General features: G+C 42.5%; 1 protein-coding gene across 1 annotated transcript in view; it reads left to right on the top strand.

The window, feature by feature from the left end:
* Window positions 1–8,215: 8,215 nt before the first annotated feature.
* Window positions 8,216–19,730, top strand: part of adhfe1 (alcohol dehydrogenase iron containing 1) — a 62,031-nt gene continuing 50,516 nt past the window's right edge. The window contains exons 1-5 of the mRNA XM_034183698.1: window positions 8,216–8,290; window positions 10,945–10,982; window positions 11,057–11,106; window positions 17,870–17,923; window positions 18,059–18,213. Of these exons, the coding sequence (XP_034039589.1) occupies window positions 8,238–8,290; window positions 10,945–10,982; window positions 11,057–11,106; window positions 17,870–17,923; window positions 18,059–18,213 (350 nt within the window). The 5' untranslated portion in view covers window positions 8,216–8,237. The remainder of the gene's footprint in view (window positions 8,291–10,944; window positions 10,983–11,056; window positions 11,107–17,869; window positions 17,924–18,058; window positions 18,214–19,730) is intronic.

Raw genomic sequence — 19,730 nt, 5'->3', positions numbered from 1 at the left:
AAATGAACACACAACGAACCACACACAGAAACACACAAAAAGAAACACACACTTAGAAACACCAACGTATGCACGTACACATGCAAACACACAGAAACACACATAACAAAACACACAAACACACAGAGAAGCACACACACAAGCACACAATCACCAAAATACACAAACTCACGCACATACAGAAATTCATGCACACACAAACACACACACAGAAATACACAAACTCACACACATAACACTCAAAGAAACACACACAAACACACACACACAAAAGATACACACTCATGCACATACAAACACAGAGACAGAGAAACACACAGAGAAGCACAAACACAAGAAACACACAGAATGAACCACACAGAAATGTGTGTGTGTGTTTCCCACGCTGTTGTTAATCCATTGTGTCTTTGTGACGTGTGAATCTGTTGTGTTTTCATTCTGAAATGTTCTGGCAGCAGTGACCTTCAATCCTCCAAACAGACAACTGACTTCCTGTTGTGCCTAAAATAATTAAATTAACAACTAACAGCATCACGTGTTCGGCGGCCACAGTGACACCACACTGTCACCCACAAGCAATCAGTATGTGTCTGTGTGTGTGTCTGTCTGTGTATGTGTGTGTGTCTGTGTGTGTCTGTCTGTGTCTATATGTGTGTCTGTGTCAATGTGTGTGTGTGTCTGTCTGTGTATGTCTGTCTGTCTGTCTGTGATTAAGTGTGTGTGTGTGTCTGTGTCTATGTGTGTCTGTATCTGTGTGTGTGTATCTGTATGTGTCTATCTGTGTCTGTCTGTCTATGTGTCTGTGTGTGTGTCTGTATCTATGTGTGTGTCTGTCTTTCTGTGTGTATGTCTGTTTGTCTGTGTATCTGTCTGTGTGTGTCTGTCTATCTATGTGTCTGTCTGTGTCTAAGTGTGTGTGTCTGTGTGTGTCTGTCTGTGTCTATATGTGTGTCTGTGTCAATGTGTGTGTGTCTGTCTGTGTATGTCTGTCTGTCTGTCTGTGATTAAGTGTGTGTGTGTCTGTGTCTATGTGTGTCTGTATCTGTGTGTGTGTCTGTATCTGTATGTGTCTATCTGTGTCTGTCTGTCTATGTGTCTGTGTGTGTGTCTGTATCTATGTGTGTGTCTGTCTTTCTGTGTGTATGTCTGTTTGTCTGTGTATCTGTCTGTGTGTGTCTGTCTATCTATGTGTCTGTCTGTGTCTAAGTGTGTGTGTCTGTGTGTGTCTGTCTGTGTCTATATGTGTGTCTGTGTCAATGTGTGTGTGTCTGTCTGTGTATGTCTGTCTGTCTGTCTGTGATTAAGTGTGTGTGTGTGTCTGTGTCTATGTGTGTCTGTATCTGTGTGTGTGTATCTGTATGTGTCTATCTGTGTCTGTCTGTCTATGTGTCTGTGTGTGTGTCTGTATCTATGTGTGTGTCTGTCTTTCTGTGTGTATGTCTGTTTGTCTGTGTATCTGTCTGTGTGTGTCTGTCTATCTATGTGTCTGTCTGTGTCTAAGTGTGTGTCTATGTGTGTCTAAGTGTGTGTCTGTGTCTATGTGTGTGTGTGTGCCTGTCTGTGTCTATTTGTGTGTGTCTCTGTGTCTGAGTGTGTGTGTCTGTCTGTGTGAATATCTGTCTGAGTCTGTGTGTCTGTGTCTATGTGTGTGTGTCTGTCTGTTTGTGTCTATATATCTGTCTTGTCTATATGTGTGTGTCTGTGTGCATCTGTGCGTGTGTCTATCCGTTTGTGTCTGTTTCTAGGTGTATGTGTGTCTGTCTGTGTGTGTGTGTCTATGTCTATGTGTGTGTGTATCTGTCTGTATGTCTGTCTGTCTATGTGTGTGTCTGTGTATCTGTGTCTGTCTGTGTCTATGTGTGTCTGTCTGTATCTGTCTGTGTGTGCATATCTGTGTCTGTCTTTGTGTGTCTGTATCTGTCTGTGTGTATGTTTGTCTGTCTGTGTCTAAGTGTGTGTGTGTCTGTCTTAGTGTGTGTCTGTGTCTGTATGTGTCTGTCTTTCTGTGTCTGTGTCTGTCTGTGTCTATGTGTCTGTCTGTCTATGTGTCTGTATCTGTATGTGCTGTCTTTCTGTGTCTGTCTGTGTCTATGTGTGTGTGTCTGTCTGTCTTTCTGTGTCTGTCTGTGTCTATGTGTCTGAGTGTGCGTGTGTGTCTGTCTGTCTATATGTGTCTGTATCTGTATGTGTCTGTCTTTCTGTGTCTGTGTCTGTATCTGTATGTGTCTGTCTGTCTATATGTGTCTGTATCTATGTGTGTGCATGTCTGTCTGTTTGTGTGTGTCTATGTATGTCTGTCTATATGTGTCTGTGTGTCTACGTGTGTGTGTCTGTGTCTGTGTGTGTCTGTCTGTGTGTATGTGTATGTCTGTTTGTGTCTGTGTCTAAGTGTGTGTGTGTCTGTTTTTGTCTGTGTGTCTAAGTGTGTGTGTGTCTGTTTGTGTGTCTGTATGTGTGTCTATGTATATGTGTGTCTGACTGTGTCTGTTTGTGTCTGTCTATGTGTGTGTATGTATATCTGTCTGTGTCTATGTCTGTCTGTCTGAGTGTGTGTCTATGCTTCTGTGTGTGTCTGTGTCTGGCCATTTGTGTGTGTCTGTGTCAATGTGTGTGTCTGGCCATTTGTGTGTGTCTGTGTCAATGTGTGTGTGTTTCTCTGTGTCTGTCTGTGTGTCTGTGTCTATGTGTGTGTGCCTGTCTGTGTAACGGTCTATGTGTGTGTGTCTAAGTCTATGTGGGTGTGTCCGTCTGTGTCTATCTGAGTCTATGTGTCTGTGTGTGTCTGTGTGTGTGTGTCTATGTGTCTGGCCATTTGTGTGTGTCTGTCTGTCAATGTGTGTGTGTTTCTCTGTGTCTGTCTGTGTGTCTGTCTATGTGTCTGTGTCTGTGTGTGTCTGTCTATGTGTGTGTGTCTGTGTGTATCTGTCTGTCTATGTGTGTGTCTGTCTAAGTGTGTGTCTGACTGTGTCTATGTCTCTGTGTGTCTATGTCTGTGTCTATGTGTGTGTCTGTCTTTCTGAGTGTGTGTCTCTCTGTCTGTCTGTGTGTTTCTTGTTGTTTCTGGCTCTATGTGTGTCTGTGTCTATGTGTGTGTCTGTCTGAGTGTCTGTGTGTGTAATAAATAATAAAAAAACTCAGACGTGCTATCAAGTCATATTTAAATGAAGACAAAAAATGATGCTTTATTCAGCAGGAATATAGACTTTCATATCAAGTGGTCCCTGAAAGTCGGTCATCACACAGCACTTGGTCCACAGCTGTCCAAGGCACAGTCAGAGGAAGAGCACGTTCACAGACACGGTCAGAGGAAGAGCGCGTTCCCAGGCACAGTCAGAGGAAGAGCGCGTTCCCAGATGGTCAGAGGAAGAGCTTGTTCCCAGACACGGTCAGAGGAAGAGCGCGTTCCCAGACACGGTCAGAGGAAGAGCGCGTTCACAGACACGGTCAGAGGAAGAATGCGTTCCCAGGCACAGTCAGAGGAAGAGCGCGTTCCCAGATGGTCAGAGGAAGAGCTTGTTCCCAGACACGGTCAGAGGAAGAGCGCGTTCCCAGACACGGTCAGAGGAAGAGCGCGTTCACAGACACGGTCAGAGGAAGAGCGCGTTCCCAGACACGGTCAGAGGAAGAGCGCGTTCACAGACACGGTCAGAGGAAGAATGCGTTCCCAGGCACGGTCAGAGGAAGAGCGCGTTCCCAGACACGGTCAGAGGAAGAGCGCGTTCCCAGACACGGTCAGAGGAAGAGCGCGTTCACAGACACGGTCAGAGGAAGAATGCGTTCCCAGGCACGGTCAGAGGAAGAGCGCGTTCCCAGACACGGTCAGAGGAAGAGCGCGTTCACAGACACGGTCAGAGGAAGAATGCGTTCCCAGGCACGGTCAGAGGAAGAATGCGTTCCCAGACACGGTCAGAGGAAGAGCGCGTTCCCAGACACGGTCAGAGGAAGAGCGCGTTCCCAGACACGGTCAGAGGAAGAGCGCGTTCACAGACACGGTCAGAGGAAGAATGCGTTCCCAGGCACGGTCAGAGGAAGAATGCGTTCCCAGACACGGTCAGAGGAAGAGCGCGTTCCCAGACACGGTCAGAGGAAGAGCGCGTTCCCAGATGTGATGGTCCTTCACTCTTTGAATGGCTCCTTTTGAAGTTGGGTGTTTGCTCGAGTTTTCAGAGCATCTTCTTTGTTGTGCTGTGGTTTGGAGTGAAATGAATGAATTAATTTTATTACAGTAACAATTGTCTGCACATTTTAAAAACCTTAATACTAACAGTCACAATGTTCATTTGAATTATTGACTGTATGTCCCACCCACTTGTCATTTGAAGGGTGTCATCATCTTTATAAGCAGCTCCTTTACTTCAGCCTCCAGCTGCTGTCTGCAGCATCCAGAGCACCTGTATGAGAGAAAATAATGACAATGAGAAAACTTTCTACAGCTCAATATTTACCTTTACTTACTATTGTTAGACTATTACTGTAAATATTACTTTTAAATGTGCAGATTTTACTATTTATTATTATTACTTCATTTGACTATTATTATGTAATTACTTTTTACTACTATTCAGCTACTTTATAAGCTTTGCTTCTGCTCACCCCCTTTTTGGTCACACATGTCACTGTGGAATTGTCTTGTGTATCAGTTTTTGTTATTGACGAGTTGTGTGCCAAATAAATAAGTTCAAGTTCAAGTAAATATTACTTTTAATTGAGCAGATTCTCACACTGTGGTCAAACGAACAAAGTTGGTCAAATGCTAAGACATCATTTAAATTAAGATTTACTGATCAAATTCTACATCTGAACTTATTCTGGTGTTAATTTATACGAAGTGGATGTTTTGCCGGATACGGCAAACACGCATTTAGTGATATTTGAACGGATCTCCTCGCTGATTGGCTAGTTCAAATGACGTCATCGTAGACGGTATTTCAACATGGCGGTGCCCTCAGCATTGAGTGTTGGTGCTAATTTTTCATCTTTAAATGCTGTTTTGGGTGCCATGAAGTTGTTTGAATCAGAACAGAAAATCACCTACTGGCAGAGGGATTCTAGACACTAAAAGCAGCTCAGAAACGTGGCGTAGCTGTGCCTGAAAGTATTTCCACCACACCCAAAATTATGTCCACCAGAGCTTTTCACCATGCAGTGGAAATAATTTTTACAGTCTTGGTAATTTTCTGTGTAGCGCGGAGATGACAAACAAAACCTGCAAATTCAAGACAGAATAAAAATGAAAATATAGAAGTCCACGTCGGCACGTGTGTTTATCCTGTTTTTCTCTGTCAGTGTCATGTCTGCAAAACCTTTGATCAGTCCACCCCTGAAAATAGTGAATGATAAAATATGCTAATTTTCAATAATGAAAATCACCAATATCGAGCTACTATCATGAATGTGAAATAAGGAGATCTTAAACTCTGATTGCCTTTAAGTTCCCGCCTGACCGTGGCCATTCCATCGTGAATAAATTTAGGGGCAACCCGCTATTTTGCCGGTGCCGCAAACGGCGAAATATCATCCAGTTCAACTTTGCCAAGGGCACCGCCATGTTAATATAAACTCTACGATGATGTCATTTGAACTAACCAATCAGCGAGGAGATCCAGTCAAATATCACTAGGTGCGTGTTTGCCGTATCCAGCAAAATATAACCTGCCAAATTTATATTAACTCCACATACTCACAGAAGTACAGAATACTCATGTTTTTATGATGGCATTTTAGTAACTGTACCTGTATTTCATGCTGGCTGGATGTTGTCATTATTATTTTATTCATTGAAATGTGTATATTTGTGTATACAAAAATTTACATTTTGTATATTTGTTGTGTAGTTTATGTGTCTGTGTTCATGTTGTTGTGTTGCCTTCTTGAGCAGGTCACTCTTTTAATTTCAATTAGGCTTTTACCTGGTTAAATAAAGGACATTTTATATATATATATATATATATATATATATATACACACACACACACACACACACACACACACACACACACACACACACACACACACAACCCCTGGCAATAATTATGGAATCACCGGCCTCGGAGGATGTTCATTCAGGTGTTTAATTTTGTAGAAAAAAAAAAGCAGATCACAGACATGACACAAAACTAAAGTCATTTCAAATGGCAACTTTCTGGCTTTAAGAAACATTATAAGAAATCAGGAAAAAAAATTGTGGCAGTCAGTAACGGTTACTTTTTTAGACCAAGCAGAGGGAAAAAAATATGGAATCACTCAATTCTGAGGAATAAATGATGGAATCATGAAAACCAAAAGAACGCTCCAACACATCACTAGTATTTTGTTGCACCACCTCTGGCTTTTCTAACAGCTTGCAGTCTCTGAGGCATGGACTTAATGAGTGACAAACAGTACTCTTCATCAATCTGGCTCCAACTTTCTCTGATTGATGTTGCCAGATCAGCTTTGCAGGTTGGAGCCTTGTCATGGACCATTTTCTTCAACTTCCACCAAAGATTTTCAATTGGATTAAGATCTGGACTATTTGCAGGCCATGACATTGACCCTATGTGTCTTTTTGCAAGGAATGTTTTCACAGTTTTTGCTCTATGGCAAGATGCATTATCATCTTGAAAAATGATTTCATCATCCCCAAACATCCTTTCAACTGATGGGATAAGAAAAGTGTCCAAAATATCAACATAAACTTGTGCATTTATTGATGATGTAATGACAGCCATCTCCCCAGTGCCTTTACCTGACATGCAGCCCCATATCATCAATGACTGTGGAAATTTACATGTTCTCTTCAGGCAGTCATCTTTATAAATCTTATTGGAACGGCACCAAACAAAAGTTCCAGCATCATCACCTTGCCCAATGCAGATTCGAGATTCATCACTGAATATGACTTTCATCCAGTCATCCACAGTCCACGATTGCTTTTCTTTAGCCCATTGTAACCTTGTTTTTTTCTGTTTAGGTGTTAATGATGGCTTTCGTTTAGCTTTTCTGTATGTAAATCCCATTTCCTTTAGGCGGTTTCTTACAGTTCAGTCACAGTTCGGTTGCTTTAAGTTTTTTGTCTTGACGCTTTGATGTCTTCCTTGGTCTACCAGTATGTTTGCCTTTAACAACCTTCCCATGTTGTTTGTATTTGGTCCAGAGTTTAGACACAGCTGACTGTGAACAACCAACATCTTTTGCAACATTGCGTGATGATTTACCCTCTTTTAAGAGGTTGATAATCCTCTCCTTTGTTTCAATTGACATCTCTCGTGTTGGAGCCGTGATTCATGTCAGTCCACTTGGTGCAACAGCTCTCCAAGGTGTGATCACTCCTTTTTAGATGCAGACTAACGAGCAGATTTGATTTGATGCAGGTGTTAGTTTTGGGGATGAAAATTTACAGGGTGATTCCATAATTTATTCCTCAGAATTGAGTGATTCCATATTTTTTTTCCCTCTGCTTTGTCTAAAAAAGTAACCGTTACTGACTGCCACAATTTTTTCTGATTTCTTATAGTGTTTCTTAAAGCCAGAAAGTTGCCATTTGAAATGACTTTAGTTTTGTGTCATGTCTGTGATCTGATTTTTTTCTACAAAATTAAACAGCTGAATGAACATCCTCCGAGGCCGGTGATTCCATCATTAATTGACAGGGGTTGTGTATAAACCTAGTGGGCTGAGTAGCAGCTGCTCCACAGTCTGAGCAGAGCGATTGTCATGTTCTAAGCTCTCACCCATTCCTTTTGGAGACTTCTCACTCCTTCCAGAGTGAGAAGTCTCCAAAAGGAATGGGTACAGTTGTGTTTTTTCGTTGAATTTACAGAGCAGCGATACTGTGAAGCTGCTTCTGCCAAAACTAAAGTCTCCTTGCAAACTGAGCTCTTTTCAGAAAATCTATAACTGCATTGGCTGTAGACTGAGTCAGATGTGCAGCAAACTTTTACTACCGCATTAGAAACCTTGGAGAAGAAAGAAAAAAAAAAAAAAAAAAAACCCTATTATTGCTTTCGGATTGGACTCTTCACGGGAAGTGATGTAAGCCAACCTGATAAAAAATTAAAAATTAAGTTAAACCAAAAACATCTGGCTGAAAGTTATTGAATGTGTCTTTGGCGGAATGAAATCGACATAAAGTACGAAATTTTAATTTTTTTAAGACATCAAAACTATACGACAGAAACTAAAGTTTTTCTGCCTTAAATACTTTGAACGTCTTATTTTGAAATGCTAAAACGGAAGCTTTGATAACGGGGACAAAGATGGCGGCGCGGGACAGAGCGGTTCGTTTGTTGCGCCAGATTTCACGTGCGACGTAAGTTTGACGCAAACAATCACCACGTGCGCGTGAGGCCGCCATCACGTGACAACTTCACGGCACAAAGCACAAGTGATTTTTATCTATTTTTTAAATCTGGTTGGTTGGTTAGTTCGTGTCTAAATCACGTTTTTTTTCACTTTGATGATGATTTAAGAAACTGAACCTTTTTTCTTCTCATCAAGTTCTTTGTTTTTTGTTGTTTGTTTTCTTTTTATAATCAGTTATTGTGAGTTTACGCCACCATCAGTCCTCTTTTTTTTTTTCTTCATTGACTACCTTTAATTTCCATCAGTCATTAATAAGTCCTGTCCAGGCAGCGGTGCTGACACCAGGGTACCGCTGTGTGAACTGGATGACAGTCTGTGTTCCGCTTCCTTCAGAGATTGTTGCTCTTTGTGCCTCAGTAGTCTTTAAATTTTATTAGCTTATAATGCGCCAAATCACAGCAAAAGCAGTCTCAAGGCACCTCCCACGAAACAGTTCAACATAAAATTTAAATAAATAATATAAATGAATAAAAAAAAAAAGACTAACAACATGGCTAACAAACAGGCATCATTACAGTCACCATCAGTCTTGAAGTTTTGATATTTTGTCGGTGAGATGTCAGAGCTTGATCCACCCCAGTCTGTGAGACCTCCTCCACAGCTGTTAGACCCACCCCCATTCTGTAGGATCACCTCCACAGGTTTTAGTCCCGCCCCCATTCTGTGAGACCACCACAGGTTTTAGCCCCGCTCCCAGTCTGTCAGACCACCACAGGTTTTAGTCCCGCCCCCATTCTGTGAGACCACCACAGGTTTTAGTCCCGCCCCCATTCTGTGAGACCACCACAGGTTTTAGACCCGCCCCAGTCTGTGAGACCTCCTCCACAGGTTTTAGACCCGCCCCCAGTCTGTGAGACCTCTTCCACAGGTTTTAGACCCACTCCCATTCTGTAGAACCTCCTCCACAGGTTTAGCCCCGCCCCCAGTCTGTGAGACCTCCTCCACAAGTTTTAGACCCACCCACCAATCTGTGAGACCTCCTCCACAGGTTTTAGACCCGCCCCCAGTCTGTGAGACCTCTTCCACAGGTTTTAGACTCTCCCCCAGTCTGTGAGACCTCTTCCACAGGTTTTAGACACGCCCCCAGTCTGTGAGACCTCCTCTACAGGTTTTAGACCCGCCCCCAGTCTGTGAGACCTCTTCCACAGCTGTTAGACCCACCCCCATTCTGTAGGACCTCCTCCACAGGTTTTAGACCCGCCCCCAGTCTGTGAGACCTCTTCCACAGCTGTTAGACCCACCCCCATTCTGTAGGACCTCCTCCACAGGTTTTAGACCCGCCCCAGTCTGTGAGACCTTCGCCCTGCTGTTCCAGTGATGATGTCAGAGCTCCATGTAGATTCAGAGCAATGTGCCACCCTCAGGTACAGCACCTGTTTTTAGTTGGCAGAGTTAAAAAAGGGGCCAGAATGATCTTAGCCGCAATCCAGTTTTTGACAGTTGAGCTTCAGAAAACAGATTGTCATAGTGCTAGTTTGCTAGGTTAGTTAGCTGTAATTAGCATGTACCTATGTTGTTGAATTCTGCTGCACAGGTGTTCCGGTCGTGTTTGTCTGGGCCCTGGTCTGAGTCGTTAGTTTAATTTTAACCTCACAGATATTTGCTCCATGGTGGATGGAGTTTGTCTCTTCTAACCAAAGGGTTGTGGGATCAATTCCCAGCTCTTTGTGATGAATCAAATGCTAGCCGTTAGCTCGAGCACAAGCAGTACGCTACCAACATATGTTTGTAGCGTACTGCTTGTTTCTCTTTTTTTTTTCTTTTTTTTCTTTTTTCTTTCCCCCCTGTCTGCATATATAGTAAATGGTAAATGCCACACTGGCAGAACCATTTATGAACATTAATACACATATATGCAATTTATTCTTGCAAGACAGAAGGTATGTAGTGCATGAGTGAATGTGGTGTGTGTGTGACCCCCATCCGTCCTTCCCGAACAGCCTACAACATCCTACTCAAAGTCAACCGACAACTTCTATCAGGAGGGACCGACCACCAAAACAACACGAAGACAGACAAGAACGAAAGACAAGTGGTGAAGACAATAACTGTGACGTGAGACACCGAGGAGACGGGGCCCCAACCATACGACCTACCAGGACAAACAACCACACATGAACAGTGACAGCAACAGTCTGTTGTCTGATTAGTGAGCATCCATACCCTAATCTAGAACACCTTAGTGTTAAGCACCCAAGTGTAAGAGCACCCAAAAACCGAACTGTGGTGACGGCCACAAACGCGACCATCCACACACAGAGACCCAGATCACAGCTAAATATCCGATCACTACTGTGGCTGGTGTGTTGTGTCAAGACAAGAGTACAGAACCTTACCATATGACATGGACCACTCCGGCACATCAGAAGCCACGCGGCCGGCTGTGAGCGACGATGGAAGTGGGTCCAGGATGCGGATTTAGTTTGTTAGTTTAATAGTTTGTTTCTCTTCAGTAGAGTTTTCATGGACCTTTTCCACCTGTGGGTGGAGACTGGGGCGGGGCTACCAGAAGTTAGACAACACAACAGCCCCTCCCCTTTGGTGACATGACATGGACAAAGATGAGGTTAGCAGGTCTTATGGTTTGTTTATGTTTCTCAGGTGCAGATGTCCAGCCCACGCTGGCCCCGCCCACAGAGGTAAGAATCAGACATTGTGTAGTTGTTTGTTTTTGTGGGATTTCCTCGTATGTTGTCGCTGCTTTTTGCTGCAGGTGTCGGAGTGGCGGCATGCGCTGTGCCTAAAACTGACTACGCCTTTGAGGTAATGCTCACAAACTTTCATCTACATGTTAAAAGCCAAGTGGCCTCTGCATGTGTGTCTGTGTGTAACTTTGATCATGGACACACTGTGGAGAGCTCACTATCACAGATTTCAACTGGTTTCTGAACAATATTTGAGGGAAATGGTAATATTGTGTATGTGGAAAAAGTTTTAGATCTTTGAGTTCATCTCATACAAAATGGGAGCAAAACCAAAAGTGTTGCGTTTATATTTTTGTTGAGTATATATTTTTGGTCAAGGATGAATGGCACCAAATCAGAACATTGATAGGACTAATTTTTTTGGAGAAACAACAGATATTTTCTAACAATAGTTGTTGATAATTACATTCTGGACTCACACGCCATTCCAGCAGGGGGTGGTAAATGATCTACACATTAAAGCTTCCGTGAGTGATTTTATTTAGTAAGTTCAACAAATACAGTGTAATTTGTCAGCATTAAGCAACAATACAAACAAAAGAAATACTAAGGTGATCACCGGCCACTAGCCCTAAGCTTCACTAACAGACTTTAGATAAAGTTGAGGCTGTGACCCGCTCTGATTAGGCAGCATAAAAAAGACCACTCTGAAATGTTCAGTGTTATCACACAGCACAATGCCACAGATGTCGCAAGTATTGAGGGAGAGTTCAGTTGGCATGCTGACAGCAGGAATGTCCACCAGAGCCAGAAAGTTGCCTGTGTATTGAATGTTCATTTCTCCACCATAAACTGTCTCCAAAGGCGTTTCAGAGAATGTGGCAGTACATCCAGCCAGTCTCACAACCGCAGACCACGTGTAACCACACCAGCCCAGGACCTCCACACCCAGCATGTTCACCTCCAAGATGGTCTGAGATCATCCACCCAGATAGCTGCTGCAACAATCGGTTTGCAGAACCAAAGAATTTCTGCACAAACTGTCAGAAACCGTCTCAGTGAAGCTCCTTTGCAAGCTCGTCGTCCTCACTGGGGTCTCAACCTGACTGCAGTTCATCGTCATAACTGACTTGAGTGGGCAAATGCTCACATTCGATGGCGATTAACATTAAAAAGTTACATAATTCACAGGGAATAAAAGGGTTGAGCTCCTCTTCTAAAAACTGTTGAGGTCTTAAGTTCTAAAAACATTCCAGACTCACACACCATTCCAACTCATTATAGAAACTTTGCACAATTTATTACCACTCTTGAAAAATGTCAGCTACCTATTTTATAAACACAACCCACTCTAGAATCCATGGATCCCCACAGACAACAGGCTAGTTTATCTTTAACACAGTAAAACTCTCACGTAATGGATTCAGTTTAACCAGTGAATTTTGGCCGTTATACGAGGTCTGTCCAAAAAGTAACGGACCTTTTTGTTTTTTTCAAAAACTATATGGATTTGAATCACACGTGATTGCATCAGCCAAGCTTGAACCTTCGTGCGCATGCGTGAGTTTTTTCACGCCTGTCGGTTGCGTCATTCGCCTGTGGGCAGGCTTTGAGTGAGCAGTGGTCCACCCCTCCCGTCGGATTTTCATTGTCAGGGAAATGTCTGAATGATTTGGAGCTTTGCTGCATCAAACTTTTCCAGAAACTGTGAGACACCTCCAGGTGGACACCATTCGGAAGATTCAGGTGGCTTTCAGGGAAGATTTTATGAGTATCACACAGATTGAGGAGTGTTACAGCCAGTTTAAAGACCGCCCACAGCGACTGAGAGCGTGCCGCGTTCCGAGCGGCGATTGACAGGCTCAAACGACCAGATCATTTCCAAACTGAATGCTGTGTTGATCCGGGATGTCGTCTGACTACCACAGAAATGGCAGAAGACGTGGACATCAAGACTTTTTCGGCACATTCCACTGTTACAGGAGTTTTTGTCATGGAAAGAGGAGCGGAGGAATGCGCCACCGTGCCGCGAATGGTGCGGCACAAAACCACCTCCGTGTTGGTCTCACAGGACAGCTTTCAGACGGCTTTCGGTGGCTTTTCAGTCGTGTGACTATCCGAGAAATTGTGGATTAGCTGGACATGCCACAACATGTCCTGTGGGGCTTCATCATGGCATTGCTTTGCGCCATGCGGCTCCGTCCCGACGCGTGAATTCCTGTGGTTTTGTCCAGCGCCATTCGCTGCACGGTGGCGCATTCCTCCACTCCTCTTTCCATGACAAAAACTCCTGTAACAGTGGAATGTGCCAAAAAAGTCTTGATGTCCACGTCTTCTGCCATTTCTGTGGTAGTCAGACGACGTTCCGGATCAACACAGTGTTCAGTTTGGAAATGATCTGGTCGTTTGAGCCTGTCGATCGCCGCTCGGAAAGCGGCGCGCTCTCAGTCGCTGTGGGCGGTCTTTAAACCGGCTGTAACACTCCTCAATCTGTGTGATCCCCATAAAATCGTCCCTGAAAGCCATCTGAATTTAGCGAACGGTGTCCACCTGGCTGTCTCTCACAGTTTCTGGAAAAATTTGATGCAGCAAAGCTCCAAATCATTCAGACATTTCCCTGACAATGAAAATCTGACGAGGGGGGTGGACCAGTGCTCACTCAAATCCTGCCCATAGGCGAATGACGCAACCGACAGGTGTGAAAAAACTCACGCATGCGCACGAAGGTTCAAGCTTGGCTGATGCAATCACACGTGATTCAAATCCATATAGTTTTTGAAAAAATAAAAAGGTCCGTTACTTTTTGGACAGACCTCGTATGTATGAAATGGACAAAATCCATTTTTTCTAAGCCCGCTGTGGAGTGGTACCTTAAAGCTGATTTATCCAATGAGGTTGATGTGCGTATGACCCCTTAAAACTTCTCCAACGCATCTTTATACAATTTACCCAAGAACAGCAGCTTTTTTTGGATTAAATTGTCCCTCAACGAGCTCCACTTCTTTATACCATCATCAACCTCCAAACCAATGGTACAGTACGTATAATTTCCTCCATGAATTGTGGGACATTTCAATTCAATTCAATTTTATTTATATAGCGCCAAATCACAACAAACAGTTGCCCCAAGGCGCTTTATATTGTAAGGCAAAAGCCATACAATAATTACGTAAAAACCCCAAAGGTCAAAACGACCCCCTGTGAGCAAGCACTTGGCGACAGTGGGAAGGAAAAACTCCCTTTTAACAGGAAGAAACCTCCAGCAGAACCAGGCTCAGGGAGGGGCAGTCTTCTGCTGGGACTGGTTGGGGCTGAGGGAGAGAACCAGGAAAAAGACATGCTGTGGAGGGGAGCAGAGATCGATCACTAATGATTAAATGCAGAGTGGTGCATACAGAGCAAAAAGAGAAAGAAACACTCAGTGTATCATGGGAACCCCCCAGCAGTCTAAGTCTATAGCAGCATAACTAAGGGATGGTTCAGGGTCACCTGATCCAGCCCTAACTATAAGCTTTAGCAAAAAGGAAAGTTTTAAGTCTAATCTTAAAAGTAGAGAGGGTGTCTGTCTCCCTGATCTGAATTGGGAGCTGGTTCCACAGGAGAGGAGCCTGAAAGCTGAAGGCTCTGCCTCCCATTCTACTCTTACAAACCCTAGGAACTACAAGTAAGCCTGCAGTCTGAGAGCGAAGCGCTCTATTGGGGTGATATGGTACTATGAGGTCCCTAAGATAAGATGGGACCTGATTATTCAAAACCTTATAAGTAAGAAGAAGAATTTTAAATTCTATTCTAGAATTAACAGGAAGCCAATGAAGAGAGGCCAATATGGGTGAGATATGCTCTCTCCTTCTAGTCCCTGTCAGTACTCTAGCTGCAGCATTTTGAATTAACTGAAGGCTTTTCAGGGAACTTTTAGGACAACCTGATAATGATGAATTACAATAGTCCAGCCTAGAGGAAATAAATGCATGAATTAGTTTTTCAGCATCACTCTGAGACAAGACCTTTCTGATTTTAGAGATATTGCGTAAATGCAAAAAAGCAGTCTTACATATTTGTTTAATATGCGCTTTGAATGACATATCCTGATCAAAAATGACTCCAAGATTTCTCACAGTATTACTAGAGGTCAGGGTAATGCCATCCAGAGTAAGGATCTGGTTAGACACCATGTTTCTAAGATTTGTGGGGCCAAGTACATTCAGTTTTATCTGAGTTTAAAAGCAGGAAATTAGAGGTCATCCATGTCCTTATGTCTGTAAGACAATCCTGCAGTTTAGCTAATTGGTGTGTGTCCTCTGGTTTCATGGATAGATAAAGCTGGGTATCATCTGCGTAACAATGAAAATTTAAGCAATGCCGTCTAATAATACTGCCTAAGGGAAGCATGTATAAAGTGAATAAAATTGGTCCTAGCACAGAACCTTGTGGAACTCCATAATTAACATAACATAATTAACCTTAGTCTGTGAAGAAGATTCCCCATTTACATGAACAAATTGTAATCTATTAGATAAATATGATTCAAACCACCGCAGCGCAGTGCCTTTAATACCTATGGCATGCTTTAATCTCTGTAATAAAATTTTATGGTCAACAGTATCAAAAGCAGCACTGAGGTCTAACAGAACAAGCACAGAGATGAGTCCACTGTCTGAGGCCATAAGAAGATCATTTGTAACCTTCACTAATGCTGTTTCTGTACTATGATGAATTCTAAAACCTGACTGAAACTCTTCAAATAGACCATTCCTCTGCAGATGATCAGTTAGCTGTTTTACAACTACCCTTTCAAGAATTTTTGAGAGAAAAGGAAGGTTGGAGATTGGCCTATAATTAGCTAAGATAGCTGGGTCAAGTGATGGCTTTTTAAGTAATGGTTTAATTACTGCCACCTTAAAAGCCTGTGGTACATAGCCAACTAATAAAGACAGATTGATCATATTTAAGATCGAAGCATTAAATAATGGTAGGGCTTCCTTGAGCAGCCTGGTAGGAATGGGGTCTAATAGACATGTTGATGGTTTGGATGAAGTAACTAATGAAAATAACTCAGACAGAACAATCGGAGAGAAAGAGTCTAACCAAATACCAGCATCACTGAAAGCAGCCAAAGATAACGATACGTCTTTGGGATGGTTATGAGTAATTTTTTCTCTAATAGTTAAAATTTTGTTAGCAAAGAAAGTCATGAAGTCATTACTAGTTAAAGTTAAAGGAATACTCAGCTCAATAGAGCTCTGACTCTTTGTCAGCCTGGCTACAGTGCTGAAAAGAAACCTGGGGTTGTTCTTATTTTCTTCAATTAGTGATGAGTAGAAAGATGTCCTAGCTTTACAGAGGGCTTTTTTATAGAGCAACAGACTCTTTTTCCAGGCTAAGTGAAGATCTTCTAAATTAGTGAGACGCCATTTCCTCTCCAACTTACGGGTTATCTGCTTTAAGCTGCGAGTTTGTGAGTTATACCAGGCACTTCTGATTTAAAGCTCTCTTTTTCAGAGGAGCTACAGCATCCAAAGTTGTCTTCAATGAGGATGTAAAACTATTGACGAGATACTCTATCTCACTTACAGAGTTTAGGTAGCTACTCTGCACTGTGTTGGTATATGGCATTAGAGAACATAAAGAAGGAAACATATCCTTAAACCTAGTTATAGCGCTTTCTGAAAGCGCTGTAACTAGGTCCGTTTGTCATTTCTGCCAAACGGACTTTTCTGCCAAATGTATTTGATCCATTGTCAAAATGTAATTGATGGGCGCACTGCAAAAACTTAAAATATGGGAGAGGAAGGAGTGAAAAAGTAAAAGTGACCAATCACAGCCCTTTGCAGTGTCCGTCATGTAGCAGGTGCACGTCAGGGTTCGCAGCCAAGCAGAGGGCTCTAATCTAAAGCGGTTTGGTTCTTCCCACCCAGGGATATGTGTGAAACTTAACACCATATTACAGTGAAGGCAGCAATGGAAATACATTACGATGGGATGGGACGGATATGTCCCGGTAGTCAGGAGGATATACAGTTTTTATTAGATGGAAAACCATTCAAAAGCATTGGGACTTCTGCTTTTGTCTGGCGAGTGTGAATATCCGGTTTATACGATGACGGTTTAGGTAGGTTTTACTGTATTTATAAAACTCTGCTTTCCTCAAAAATCACTTTGATAATGAATCCATAAAAATCTCAATCAGTCATAGGTTTCCAGCTCGAGATGATTAAATGTCGCAAACGTTCACACTGAAACACTGACCTCTGCAGGACAAAAAACGAGTAACGTTCTTCTGTGGTTTAGTTTTTATTAGATAACAACAAAAACCGCCTCACTGAATTTTTATCAACTTCCAGCACCGGTTACAGACCTGAGCAGTCACATGACATGAGTTATATCTCTGCTCCCCTCCATAGCATGTCTTTTTCCTGGTTCTTTCCCTCAGCCCCAACCAGTCCCAGCAGAAGACTGCCCCTCCCTGAGCCTGGTTCTGCTGGAGGTTTCTTCCTGTTAAAAGGGAGTTTTTCCTTCCCACTGTAGCCAAGTGCTTGCTCACAGGGGGTCGTTTTGACCGTTGGGGTTTTACATAATTATTGTATGGCCTTGCCTTACAATATAAAGCGCCTTGGGGCAACTGTTTGTTGTGATTTGGCGCTATATAAAAAAATTGATTGATTGATTGATTGATTGATTGATGACTCATGGGAAACAGCACAATCACGAAGACGCCAGAGTACAAACATAAGGGACACAACTTTGTTTTTGTTTGTAACGTGTAAAAATTTGAGTCAGATGAAAATTAGCTTGTCGCTAATGCTAGCACAACATTACTCAAACTTGTATGTTCTGGGGGAGATTATTTTTTTAAAATGTCTCTCCTTTTTTTCCTCCATCAGATGGCAAGTTCCAACATCAGATATGGAGGAGGAGTCACCAGAGAGATCGGCATGGTAACCACATCTGTTTTTGGAGTTGCTTCTTCTTGTGGTGGCGGGAATGACAGCAGGATGCTAATAAACTGCTAATGCTCCTGTGGGAGTTGCAGCATTTTTTTATGTTTGTTGGTAAACAATCGTCTCCTGCAGGACCTGCGGAACCTCGGAGTTCAGAACGTCTGCCTGATGACAGACAGGAACTTGTCCCACCTCCCACCTGTCAAAGCCGTTCTGGAGTCTCTTCTGAAAAACTGCGTCACTTACAGAGTTTATGATGATGTTCGAGTGGAGCCGACTGACAGTAGGCAAGTTTTTGCTTCCTCTTGATTGTAAATGCTCTGCCCCTTTTACACTATAGTTATTTAAGACCCTGTCGCACCTTGATGATATAGGCAGCGTATGCCAACCATATAAAAAAAGCGCTGTCATAAGTCCAATAAATCAGGGGTAAGTTTTTTATAAGTTAAGAGCACATTGAAACATGCTGAAGCTCGCTGATGTATGTCCTAACAAGCTGAGGTCCTTGAATAGTTTTGAGCATGCTGAAAATTTTCAACGCATGCCAGCGTGTGATTCATACATCATGCACATGCTGGACATAAGTTGTAGGCAGTGGTGGGCACAGCTAACCAAAAATTTAGCTTTGATAGCAGCTAATCAGCTAACTGAAAAGTTATCTTTTATATAGCTAAACCGATAACCCACCAAAAAAATTATCGGAAGCTACAGCTAACCGATAACTTTCAGTATTGTCTCCAGTACATTCTCAAATATTAACAAGCCGATTTTGAGTTTCAACACTGAGATCAAAGATGATCACACACAAACAATGAGCCAGCACTTCTGTCTTTGTGCGCCCTGCCCACTGCTGGAAGTTCTTGTTTGCTATTTATTTTGCAGCAGTAAAGCAGCTGAGAGGAACAGAGCTCAACTCTACTTGAGTAGAAGGGACCTGGCCGCTAGACTGCCACAAAAAAACCCAAGTCATTATCCTTAACAGCATGCAGCAGTCCTGCCGTGAGGCAGAGGTCTTGAAAAGCAAAGCAGATTTGACTTATGGTTTTGATTTATAAATCAAATTAATCCGGATCGAATAACTCCATTAATGTCAGCTCTTTCATTTGTACAAAGTTAAAATATAACACATATCTTTTAATTTTAAATAATGCACTAATTCTGAAGTTTTGTAACACTAACACAGATGCCCAAAGGGATTATGGGTAAACCGAGCATCTGGACGCCAGTAGATAGCAGTATGCAGTGTTGCCACAGTTACTTTGAAAAAGTAATCCAATTACTGATTACTGATTACTCCTTGAAAAAGTAACTTAGCTACTTTACTGATTACTCAATTGTAAAAGTAACTGTTAGATTACTAGTTACTTTTTTAGTTACTTTCCTCAGCTGCTGACAACAACCCTCTGCCACCTCAACATGACAATGATACCTGTTTTGCCAAAACTCACTTTATAGTCACCCTTTCTTGACTTCAGTGAAAATAAATACTTGTTTTATAAAAAGTAAAATAAGGACTTCTTTCTTGACCTCATATTTAACTGTTGACAGCACTGTAACAGTAAAACATGCAATTTCTAACCTACATTGTTTATAAATGTAACTATTAAATTCTAACATTTAAATTCCCTATAAATATTTTACTTGTCAAAATTATTATTATTTTAAATAGTATTAGTAATTGTAGTAAAAAAACTGCTTCAAAACTGGGCCTTTAATCTAGGGGTGGTGGTGGGGGGGCACATCCTTGCCCCACGCCCCCATTTCATGTGGATTCGCCCCTGCTTTGGCGTTTGAGCACAAAGAA

This window comes from Thalassophryne amazonica, chromosome 12 (genome assembly GCF_902500255.1).
Source record: "Thalassophryne amazonica chromosome 12, fThaAma1.1, whole genome shotgun sequence".
NCBI lineage: Eukaryota > Metazoa > Chordata > Actinopteri > Batrachoidiformes > Batrachoididae > Thalassophryne > Thalassophryne amazonica.
This window is presented reverse-complemented; position numbering and strand designations above follow the sequence as displayed.